The sequence below is a fragment of the Podospora pseudopauciseta genome (assembly GCF_035222475.1).
Source record: "Podospora pseudopauciseta strain CBS 411.78 chromosome 5 map unlocalized CBS411.78m_5.2, whole genome shotgun sequence".
NCBI lineage: Eukaryota > Fungi > Ascomycota > Sordariomycetes > Sordariales > Podosporaceae > Podospora > Podospora pseudopauciseta.
Window position 1 is genome coordinate 1,202,711 of NW_026946666.1, and position 12,454 is coordinate 1,215,164.

Sequence of the window (12,454 nt, forward strand, 5' to 3'; positions counted from 1 at the left end):
CCAAAGTTCGTAAATCGAATCAATAAAGTAAATCACCAGGTTCTACAGCCCCAACATGAAGTGATATAAAGTGCTGCTGACGGTGTGCGTCACAGTGGAGGATTCGAGATGCATCAGCAATATAAATTCCCCGCAAATCGGCTTCCCGTCCCGAAAACCATCATTTCCATCGTGGCTGAGTCTTCGTTGTTCCCAGGAGAAAAACTGTCGATATAAAACCATACCCCATCACCCCCTTTTGTGACCGTTAGTACGCTCACTCCATGATAACCCTGCCCTTCCACACCCACAATGCCTCTCCTCTCCATCTTCCTCCTCCCCCTCCTCCTCCCTTCATCCCTCGCCCAAAAGAAAGGCAACCTCAGCCCCGAAACCCACCCCCCCTTCCAATGGGCACAATGCACCTCCCCCACCAACTGCACAACAATCAACTCCTCCCTCGTCCTCGACGCCAACTGGCGCTGGGTCCACGACGACAAGTATCGCAACTGCGTGGAGCAAAACCCAGACGGCACCCAGTGGTGGAACCCCGCCGTTTGCGACCTAGGTGATGAAAGTCCTGCATCAACTAACAATTGTACCTCAAAGTGCCTTCTCGAAGGAGCCGGGGACTATCGTTGGAGCTATGGCATCACTACCACCAACGCCACCCTGATGCAGAAGCTGGTGACGAGGATCGAGTTCGCTACCAATTATGGTTCAAGGCTTTTCTTGCTGGAGAAGAAGGATAGATACCAGACTTTTGTGCTGTTGGGGAATGAGCTTAGTTTTGAGGTGGATTTGTCGACTGTTGGGTGTGGGGTTAATGCTGCGTTGGGGTTTGTGGCTATGGATGCTGATGGGGGGGTGGAGAGGCATGAGCCGTGGAATGAGGCTGGGGCGGAGTATGGGACTGGGTATTGTGACGGCTGGTGTCAGGATAGGCAGAGATTTGTTGGGGGGAGGGCCGCGACGAATAAACCGGGGGCGCGGGGGTACCAGTGGCAGAGTGATGGGGCTTGTTGTCCCGAGTTTGCGGTTTGGTGAGCTGTTGTGTTGTCTTGAGAGTGGATACGGCTGATGACGATGCAGGAACTCGAACGCTCATTCATACTCGATGTCTTCGCATATTTGTGAGAATGATGATTATGAACCATGCCCCGGACCCTGGTGCGACCCGACGTATTATGATCCTGACGAGAGGGGGGTTCCACCAAAGTGTGCCAGGAAAGGGTGCGAGTACAACCCGTATAGGATGGGGGCGAAGGAGTTTTATGGGAAGGGGAAGCTGGTTGATACCACAAGGAAGTTCAAGTGAGTGTTATGCTTTAGACCCGCGCTATGTGTTGCTGACAAGGCTTCAGCGTTGTGACTCGTTGGGAAGAAGACCGTCAGTATCAGTTCTTTATCCAAGATGGGAAAAGGATTGATGTCCCAGCTCCAACGTGGGATGGGCTCCCAAAGCAAAGCGGCTTGAGTAAGGAAATGTGTGATGTACAGGCCAACGTCTTTGTGGAGCAAGACATCTGGGCTGTGCATGATGGCTGGCCGACACACCAAAGGCAGGTGTTGAGCCGGCCCATGGTGTTGGTCACATCGATTGATGCGGCTGATGTGAGTGTATATTCTGGTGCTGTGAGATCTTTTGCCGCTAATAATCTGGTGGAAGTGGTATACGTGGAACACCTGGCTTGACTCATCCAAGATACCCCCTTATGATGACCGGGATCCTGGTGTCGAGCGTGGACCCTGTCCATGGGAGGATAATGAACCCTCGATTGCTCGAGCAAGCAATGGTCAGGCGTAAGTCTCCTTTGTGGATAGTGAAGAAAGAATCTGACATGATACAGAAAGGTTGTGTGGTCCAACATCAGATTTGGGCCTATTGGGTCAACAGTTGAACTGTGAGGCCACATTATCCACATTTCTTTCCGCTTAGTGGTTTTGAAGGCAGTGTACCTTAGAAATCGTTAGTAATGTATCCCCAACATATAAGATAATAAATTGATAACCTCAAGTGACTTCTGAAATTCCTCGAAGCACAAATTTATACGTGCATTTTCCCATGTAGATAGTCAGCGGTGGCTCGCATCAGCGTGCAAAGTGTGATGGGCTTGCCAAAATGCCATGTTGAACGTGTATTTTAGAAGACTTTGCTAGTGCCAACCATCCTTTCCAGCATACCTTATATCCTGTCATACTTGATGACAAGGGATACCTGTTGCCAGCCGTCCTGAATATTCCACGTTTGCACCATTTTTGCTAACACCTGCAGCACAATGGCAAGCCATGCACCACCTGCACTGCACAGTGGATGTGTGATGAAGCTATCCAGAGTCTCCTCCACCGGCACAAGGATAGACAACAATAAGTTAGAGCAGGCGAAATGTTTTCTTCTACGGCCTAGCATTGGACAGCCAGCACTATCTACCTATCAACACCGTCATGGCACCGCCTGGCAGCCCCATCTGCCACCCTGCCGCTCCGTTATGCACGAAGAAGAGATGAAAAGAAAGAGAATAAGCCAATAACCGGATTCTGGTGCCCACAGAGTTCTAAGAATTTCTCGGAAAACATTTTGAGAACCTGGCCACTTCGCCCAAAAATAAGGAATGCCTGTAAGGCCACGAAGGACATAAGTGATCCCCAAGTTGGTCAACCAATAGTAAAGATATACGTGAGAAGTTCTAGCCCCTATAGGTAATACGTAACGTTATTATCCGCTTATAGAAATCTCCAGGTCACGAAACGTATATAGGATATCACGATAACCTATAGCGCCGCCGTCCCTGGCGGAACGCCGCCTAGGACACAATAGCCGCTGACTACTCAACCCGAAATGTGCTGCCAATATGGTTACATGTATTCCCCTACGTCAGTGCGAATGACAGATGCTAAGTAGGGGATTCGCCTGTGCACTAAGAACCTCCTATGATTCCGATCCGCCAGGGCCTTCCTCTACAATCTAGGGGGATTCGTTTTGTTAGTGAAAACAAGCAAACCAGCCAGAACACCTCCTTTACGCTAACAAAACGAACCCTGGCATATTGTAGCTAATACCGAACAAGAGAAGCGTAATAGTTTCGCCTTACACATCCTATTTTACTGTAGGACTTAGCGGCTTAGCAGTATGACTGACCCCTCAAAGGATGGAGTTCACTAGAGCCAATCATAGCGCTTTTACGTCCGCCAGATTAAGGAAAAAGCTCTGGTCCATACAGTTCAAGTCAGCCGCTGCGGAAAAACTGCTCCGAGGACAGCTGGCACGGACACGTTGGAACAGATACTATGTCCCGAACATGCCGGAACAACGTCTCGTATTCTAGAGAGCGCGGCCCGGGGTAGCACCGAGACGTCCACGCCCGTCTAGTCCGGCATCTCACCTAGCTGCAAAGCATTCCACCACCTCCAGACCTCAAGAACTCTTGGGCAGGGTACAAGCATCTGTCCGCCTTAGGATTCATTGGGTAGGAAGTCTTACGACCGAGGTCAGCCTGGAACGAAGCTGCATGCTCCTGCGTGCTTTTTGACAGCAATTATCGGGGAAAAGCCGCTCCAGTAGCTCAAACCCACTTTGCCCATTTTGAGCCAGATTTGAATATTGTTTTCTTGGACCGGCTGAATGAATTGGTGTCTCGAGGGAAGCTTGCCAAGTTGCAGTGTGCCGAACGGTTAGCCATGCGGCGAGCAAGTGGATATAAGAGTTAGAATATCTCACCAAAGAGTGCAAGTAGCTCAACCTTCGGCTCTAACGGGCAAGTACGCCTTGAATCTCAGTTCCTACCGGACAGCGGCCCCCTCTCACCATGGCCCAAGAGAAGATGGCTCCCCAACACGCCCTCCGTGCAGGTTCCACGCCTGCTCCCGGTAGCCTTGATCGGGATGAGGCATCTGACCTGGCGAATCGGCTTATAACAGCGGTTGAGGCACTCATCACTTCAAAGATTGCATCAAGCGCCTCGACGAAGAAAGCTCTAAGAAACAGACAGCCCCGACCTGAACGAGGATCGAAACTAGGATACAAATGTGTGGATGAAGTGTAAGTACCAACGTAATAACTACAAACCGAAGGCTTACCGCGTGGTAGTTGGGACGATAAAGCGGGTAAGTAAAAAATTACCTAATAGTTACACTCGGAATCTAACGAACTCGACTCATACGTATTTGTTGTCCGGGACAGAGTCGGTAAGTTTCTCCCATGCTTTTCTATAGCTACTAACCAGCATTCCAGAGAGGAACACCCTAGAAATATCCTCTTTTATCGACATCAAGTCCCCATTCCTACGAGATATCCTGCGTGATGTCAGAGATATGCGCTGTGTCTCCCTGGCTGATGCTACCCCTTCGGTATGGCTTACATTCACACTTTAGAACTTTGGTTTTAACACAGACAGGTTGAACGTCACATTCTCTTACATATCCGTGAGGAACTGGAGTCGCGCTACAAACATCTCGCAGACCATCCCCAGGCCGCTAAAGCCCATAGGGTCTTGCTGGAATACGTCAAGACAACCTACGGCCCGATCCAGCAGCACCTTGACGAGCTTCTCGAGAAAGGAGATTACGTATAACCTGCTGTGGGCCCTTTTCCGACCACACAGAGGCTTATGCTACCTGCCGTGGCACTAGTGCACCGAGATGCGTCATTTACAATCACTGTGAGGAGATGAAGAGACGAGCCGGTTCGAGATATCTCCACATTAGTACCCGTTTCCTAAACAGTGATGGAAGGGTACTTAGGGAAACCACCGTGTGTATTGAAATTAACATCTTCCGGGGGGCTAAGCGGATCGAGCTTCTCTCGGTATGTCCTCTCGAGTACCACCCCGAACTCGACACAGCCAGGAGACAGCTTATTGAATGCGGCCACGAGTACATCTCCTTGATGCGTATCCATCATCGGCAGTATGACGGCACGGTATTCTACATTGATGATGAAGGTGAAATCGTCCGTTGGTATATTTAGGGTAGGATCATGGTGGATGCCATCTGTTTCCAGGAGAACAAACCTAACTATCCCTGTCCGCGAGTTCAAAAAGTGCGACCTAAGTACTCGTTTTGAGGCAGGGCGCCATGATCAAGCTTGAAAACCTTGATCCAGATCAGCTGACGGAGAATAAGTCCCTCATCTGCGCTCCAACTGTCTTAGATTTTTACTTAAAGACCAAGATATTCCGTTCATTCCCCTTCCCAAGGTGATGGAAATCTACTAATATGCCGCAGTGGATCTCGCCGTCACTAATATTAGCAGTGTTGAGTGGAGCGAAGCTTACATTGATAACGTGAAGATCCCCGAGGCGCAAAAGCTGCCGATTCGGGCTCTGACGGAGACATATCAGAAACGGGCGCCTGAGGACGGCTTTAAGGATTTCGTACAAGGGGAAGGCCGCGGAATCAACTTCCTACTTCAGTTTGTAGTCTTAACCCTCTTGGAAGAGCTATTTCTAATAAGTAACAATGGTGGACCTCCAGGTGTTGCGAAGACACTGACCGCAGAGGTGTTGGCAGAGTCCTCTCGAATTCCATTCTATATTGTAAGTATCTCCGTATATTCTGATTTCTCGCTGACTCTGATAGGTCCCTGCTGGGTAGATAGGGGTAGAGCCCACCAAGGTGGAACCAATCCTGAGAAAAGTCTTCAAGATCGCAAGCCGCTAGAGAGTACTACTACTCCTCGATGAAGCGGATGTATTCTTGAGTCAACGTTCGGATAATCCTCAGATTAACGCCCTGGTCTCTGTGTTGATGCGCGAGCTGGAACAATACGATGGTATTCTGTTTCTCACCATAAACCGATTGCAGGTATTCGACGAAGCGGTATTGAGTAGGGTGAACCTTGCCTTAAACTACGAAATATTGGAAGGAGGCACCATCCCCCTATCACCGACCAGCTTTACGTCAGATGTAGATAAGAAACCTTGTCTTCGTCGCTTAGTCCGTGACCGAGCACGAGGGAACGGTGGTCAACGAGGGCCACCTGAAGACGTCTATTACTGGGAAGAGGGAATTCCTTAACCGATTTTTAGGGCGTAGGCGCTATCGAAAATCGAAATTTTTATTTGTGAATGGGTACGCTGGGGAGAGGGTTTGGGAGAGGGGCTAGGGCACCAGATTGTGGACTACATTCTTATAAAAGAATGAACGTTTAATATTGTGTGACGGACTAACGTGGTGGTGACTTGCAAGGCCCCTAGCACCGCTTGAACAGATGTAAGAGCCTTGCCCGGTGCCGCCGTTCTTGCGACCTGGGCTGTCTTCACGGCGGCGACTGCATGGGCGTCAGGTGCAACACGGGTGATGACTGCGAAGATGTGTGGAGACTGCTACGGTGACGAGAGAGGGTGGCAAGTGTAGGCTCGCGAATCTAAAGCGTCTGGGGAAGCCTGTGACACTAGAACTTCTCCAGCAAGCCGCAGTACCAGTGTCTCTAGTGTCTCCGGGATCAAGAATACTTCTAGAAAGAATTGCGGCAGCAGACCCAGCAGAACCTCTTGAGGGTCCTGGGGCAGCAATGTTTGTGGAGATGTTGCAGCATGAAAAGGCAGTAAAGTCTCTGGAGAAACTAGCCCCAAAAGACTCTGAGCCGGATCTGCTTTTCTGATCTCGCATAATAGCCGCTCTCTCTAATCTCTACGGCTTAAATCAAACGAGATATTACTTTTAGACGGGCAAGATTTGGGTCTATAACATTACCAGACCGTGATGCCTGTCGCCCATGGGGCGAGAATCTCCGTGGTCCTTTCCTTTGCCTTATATCTCTGGGAGCGACAAGGCCACAGCTTGCTCCGTAAAGTCAATATGCTGTGGAGCCTAGAACGGGACTATTAAGAGCAATGGGTAAGCGAAGAACTGAAGATACTCAAAGCTCTAGACACCCTTCACGTGAGTTGCCCCACCTATTCTCCGTGATTTATGTGCTAACGTATGAAGACGCTCTTTGTTGTGTAGCGGATTTACCCCTCTAAAAAAAAGAAAGAGCCTTCTACTCAAGACGACGAATATTAGCGTTGTTTCTACCAAGTCGATCGCAACCATTATATACACTCTTTGATTGATGCCTCTGTGGGAAAGAGTATAGTTGTAGGGCAAGTAATCATTCCCCTCCAGCAAATTTAGCTAACAAGGATAATAGTGTGTGGTGATCCAACTTCTCTCTTAGCTTTTGTAGAGCTACGATTGCCCGCTTAAGTGCGACTCGACCAGTTGATTTCACCGAGGTGCAATACAGACCAAGTAGGCCAGTAGTTAGGGTCGCTGATGTAGCCCACGTGTTGGAAAAACGAACAGGTAAGCGCGGCAGCTCACCACGTCCTAGGATGGATAAGGGGAAAGATCAGTGGGAGGATATAACACTTAACTCTCCAGCCTCCACGCTTGTAGAGGAAACACATGATGCCCTGCAAAAGAAAAAGGAGTAGTGAAATAAATATCCAGGTATCCAGTTCCCCTGTTCAGACCGTTATATTATTGTACATCTATAGTAGTTCACTATGCATACCAATTCTATAACTGCCAAGATCTATGCCCAATGCCTCAGCATTTTCTAAGACCTTACAGTATCTAGTCCGGATCGTGATATCCTCCAAAGATATGTTCCGCTTCCCATTTCAGAAAATCCCCCAGGTTATGCCCTAGATTAAAACCCATCGATACGACATACTCATTTCGGTCAACATCATAAGTTACTACTAAATCAAGTATCGGACTTCGTGGCAGGCGCTTGGATACTGCTCATACTGGCACGTTTATGTGAGGCATCAAACCCTCTGGCATCTGCCCGTCGCTAAGTTCGTTGTATTGCTCGTCAACTTATATTCACTATGCTGCTATATAGAGTGCTGGAAACACTTGATACTCTCTTGCCCAGCGCTGATGCTGTCCGGAATGCTAGGTAGAGCGCCGAATCTTATTAAACTGGGGCTAGGTGTTGGTCTCGTCTCGCACTCTGCCGTCGGCTTCGGAACAGCGGCTCTCGAGGGCTTGCTTTCGGGGTCTTCGGGATTTGCTAGTAGAATCTCTGGCTTCTGTGCGGCGGCCGAGATTAACGCTCCTGGCCCGTCGAAGCCAAACTCCGCAAACCAGTCCACAATATGATCCTGGTCGTTGAATTCAGCGTTGGATGGTTTTGAGTAGTCGGTAGACTCGCCAAAGAAGTCGCCAACGCCGCAGATAATGGCCATCTGGAAAGCAGTCTGGTCCAGCGTGTTGTCGAAAGCGGCAGTAGATTTACCGGCTAGCAGATCGGCTCTGTTCAGGCGTATAGGGCCGTGACGAAGCGTGGGTATAGTAGGTGTGAAAGGTGCCGCAGGTAGAAAGATGTAGTCGCTGTCGGTCGCTTGTCCAGGTGAAAGAATGGGTTCAACAGTGACATCTGGGATAGTCGTCAAGATAGCCCATTTTCTGTCACGAGTGTAGTTTTCCTAGGTGGTGATGGCCTGGACACTTGTGGTAAGTTCTTTGCTATCGCTATGGCTTTTCTCCGCAATGTACTCTGGAACTGGGAGTCCGTGTTGGGGTCGATTTTAGGTGCTGTCGTTTGTATGACTCGGGAATTTCTCTTCGGCTCGGAAGGGACGAATGGTCGGCATCGCAGCCTGTGGCAGAAGTCGCCTGTCTCAGTGGCCCAAGGACTCTGTCGGCGATGGCCGTCGTGTTGTTGCTCCCCACCCCGGGCGCCTCGCGGCCGAGTTGTGAGACGTAGAGCACCGGAACAACGTAGTCAGCAAGCTGGACTCGCTGCATATACTAGGCCCTCCTGGAGCGGTCGCGAAGTAGCTCACGGCGGGCTATCCGGGTTGCGCGTGGTAAAAGGCGCCCATGAAGATCTCAACCGCCTCCTCATTCACCTTGTACGCCATGGCGAGCAACGATCCTTCGGCTAAAGGGGCAGGGACTTTCTTGGATCGAGATCGGCGAGCAGTTCCCAGGGCACAGTGCCGGGGTTATCCGGTTGTGATATTATACTAAGCTAAAAAGGGAGGAGGAGTGGTAGGTCGAGGCGATTTGCCGGCATAGAATGCGGGATGACGGCGACCTGGAACTGCTGGTAAGATGGACGGGTGGAGAGGAGACATGGGAGCCCTACGAGAACATGGAAGAGACGCAGGCGCTTGACGAGTATGAGCATCTTCATGCGCAGGAGACGTGCCCAGGGGTTGGATATGCAGCAAAGACACCGCTGCCCAAACAGGCAAGGTTGCTCTCCATTCCATTTTGAGTGGGCGATGGCGATCTCGTTGACGCCGCAACCGGTACTGCAAAGGGGGCCTCGATCCACTAGTCGGCAAAGGATTGCCTGGAGAAGCAAGGTCGCGCTGGCTTGGTGCATCCTTGCTCTCCAGAGTAAAGAGTGGGGTGAAAAAGGCATGGTTGCTCTTTGGCTGGTCGCTCCACTCGATCAGAAAACATCAAGCCCAGCGCGGCCTTGAACGCACAAAATGCACACGTTCCCCCACTCGTGAGAACTCAGACTTGACAGCTTGGAGCCAAAGTGGGAGGGGTTCATGATGGCGCAGGCGTGTGGCTGACCATCTCGAGAGAGGCAGCCGAGCAGGCGTGGCGAATGAGGTGCCTCAGGGTAGGCGTGGGGTGGCCCCTCGAGCCTCTTGACATTAATCGGTGATGAGTTTAAAAGTCCTTAACAAGCCTCAATGACACCAACACCCACTGCCAAACGACTGGTTCACAAACTGGCTGTGCCAAATTACCACTTGACTTCAAATTGTCGCCAGTCTTGGACGCTAACAAAGACCCCTTTCCAGATTTGGACAAGCTGGTCCCTCTTCCTCGCCCCTACCAATACATTCACTTCATCCCAGAACCACTCTTAGAAGCGGTAGCTCGACATATTGCCTTGTGCTCTTTGTAATGAGCGACCTGGCACGTACGCCCGCAATACGCAACGGCTTTGCACCTCCCGCACAACATGTACTGCGCAGGAACCTTTCCGCAATTCGCACAGCGCGCCAGTGCCGACAGCGAGCCCCTCACATTGCCACTTCCGCTCTCCACCGCCGATAGCAAATCCTCCGCTCTCTTTCTCGCCAATTTTAACACCCTCTGTTCGCCCAAGCTAACGTGCGCCGCAGCCCATGCGTTCCCTCCCGGAGAATAGACACCCTCTACGAGTTGTTCTTCTAGCTTTTCCAGCTGCGTTCCGAAACTGTCTAGAAGATGAGAGAACGATTCTATCAAAAACCGCAGGACTTCCACCTCGTTCGAATCGCTGATTTTCCCATCTGTAGCATTGATTTGCCGAAACGCTATGGCAGCGAGATCCGATTCGTCCGATCGCTGAATACGGAGGTATCGAAGGACATTTTTCGGTAGCGGATCGGGGAGAGTGAGGGGAATGGTACAGGTTGAATCGAGTCCAGCCGATACCCAGAGCTTATGCTTTTGCTCGAAAAATGGCGCATTAGGGTGCGTTGCAAGAACGAGATCATAGCTGTCGTCAGGATTACCGGGCACGACAAAGCCATAGAGACGTAAAAGGCGACTATTCGGAATGGGTCCGTAAGAGATAAAAGCCTGGAAAATCGTCCCGACGTAAATAAATTGGTAACCACCATCAGAGAACAAGACGAACATACCTGATCCCCGGCTTCGTAATCTTTCCCTGCAAGGACAGAGAGATTTCCAGACGAGACATCGTAGACATGACACGGCTTAACCTCGGACGAATGGTTCAACATATCTGCGAAGGGTGCCAAAAGTCGGATCGAATTTCCGTCGGGCAGTGCAAAATCCATCGCACGACTCCACACGGTGCAGAGAGCCCACTTGTACTAAACGAAGCGAAGAAGTGTTGGGCGGTTGAGCTGCAAAATCTATCACACGTGTATAACACCTACATCTTCTATGGTGAATTTGTCGAGTGGAAAAAGATCTCGATGCTTTGCAAGCACTCGCATGACTAATGCACTGTAATCGTCATCGATCGATCGATCCAGCTGCTTCGTGATGGTGTATAGTGAAGTTCCAGCGCAAACTTCCAACTCGTCCTTCGAAAAGAAGATGCTTGACGAATAGCTCGTAGGTAACGCCGCCACATGACTTCGCAGGCCATCGTATCCCGACTCGCGAGATCTGATAAAGAGAATGTAGGTAGCTAAAGTGTCTTCGACAGACAAGGGCGGCCGCGCGGAGCGTAGAGCTGGCCCAAGAAGGGGATCAGCGAATGCATGCTCGACCGTCCAGAGAACGCCACGTGGAATGGTGAGAATTCTCTCTCCTTTCTTGAAACGCCGCAGTGCTCTGACACCGCGCCCAGTGACCGGGAAATCGGCAAGCTCTAGGTCGTCTAAGCCTACCGCTCCAGATAGTTTCAGCCAGCTTTCCATGGAGTTCGGTCTAGAGAGAGTGGGCGTAAAGAAGCATTGAGGGAGAGAACTATCAATTCGTAGCCACTCCCAGCTGAGCCATATATTTCGCTCGAGAATGAGCAGATATGCGTTGCCCCCGCTTGCGACCGGAATAATTAGTCGGCCCGAAAGAAAAGGGGTGGGTCAGAATCGTTCGTTTGATACTTCATGAGTCAATCAGTTAACCCCGCCCCGCGCAGAACCAACCCACTCCACTGGCTGCAAAAATAACCGCCTTCGGCAAGCAAGTCTCACCTTGTCGGCCATGGATATCGTTTCCACGGTGGCCATCCTCATTAATTTGGGATTGGAAATCAAGAACCGATTGGACTCGCTCAACCAAGCTGCCGAAGAGCTTCAACTGCTGACCACCAACCTTGCTCTTTTGTTGAAGGTGTTTGAGAGCCCCTTGAATGAGGACATCTTCAAGACCAATGCATCACAGTTCGTGCCTATCCTGGATGTTCTGGAAAGCATCGCGCATTCGTGCAGAGAATGTGCAAAGGCCTTGGACATCGACCTTGCTGAGCGACAATTGCGACTAAGACAGAGTCGCGCGGCAGAATATTTGTCAAGCGGGTGTGGGATTTTAGTAAGATTTCTGACCTTCTCGCGGAAATTCAACGCAAGGCCGAACAACTTCAACAGATATACAGCGTAGTGTTTGCTGTAATTCTCCAGGACATCAGGGTGCGACAGGGACGGACGAGTGAGAAGAAAACTGTTGATTTTGCCGTCGTACAAACACCAACTATCCATGAACACCTGCTCGACGGATTTTGCTAACATGGACCGGATGGTGGGAAGCCTCGTGAAGGAATTTGAATACCTTCGGCTACTCTGTTTCCGGACACTTCGGTTGTTCAAGAGTATCAAGCGCAGAACCCAGAAGCAGCATCATTTTGGAAGGATCGATTCCAAAAAGACAAACTCAACGCCTTGACTCTTCGCTATGAGGTAAGGGCGCTTAAATTTGCTCTCCCCTACCTCTCCCCCTTCTCCCCTCTTCTTTTTTATACTTGTCAATATTACCGCATCATACCGACATACCGTCTCTTGACAGATGCTCTGCGTTTCTTGGGCAGGCTTCGTGCATGAGATAAAAGCGTCTT

At 50.4% G+C, this 12,454-nt stretch overlaps 2 protein-coding genes across 2 annotated transcripts; one reads left to right on the forward strand and one right to left on the reverse strand.

Moving 5' to 3' along the window:
- Nucleotides 1–291: 291 nt before the first annotated feature.
- Nucleotides 292–1,887, forward strand: QC763_512770 (uncharacterized protein; the record flags this gene model as incomplete). The annotated part of the gene is made up of 5 exons (XM_062913830.1): nt 292–1,022; nt 1,072–1,287; nt 1,344–1,593; nt 1,649–1,782; nt 1,830–1,887. 5 exons carry the CDS (start codon nt 292–294, stop codon nt 1,885–1,887), a joined length of 1,389 nt encoding a protein of 462 aa, XP_062764116.1.
- Nucleotides 1,888–9,783: 7,896 nt separating this feature from the next.
- HET-Va (Lysine or histidine methyltransferase) lies at nt 9,784–11,434 on the reverse strand (the record flags this gene model as incomplete). The annotated part of the gene is made up of 3 exons (XM_062913829.1): nt 10,833–11,434; nt 10,572–10,766; nt 9,784–10,477 (listed from the first exon to the last, which is right to left on the reverse strand). Exons 2-3 carry the CDS (start codon nt 10,637–10,639, stop codon nt 9,784–9,786), a joined length of 762 nt encoding a protein of 253 aa, XP_062764117.1. The 5' UTR covers nt 10,640–10,766; nt 10,833–11,434.
- Nucleotides 11,435–12,454: the final 1,020 nt, after the last annotated feature.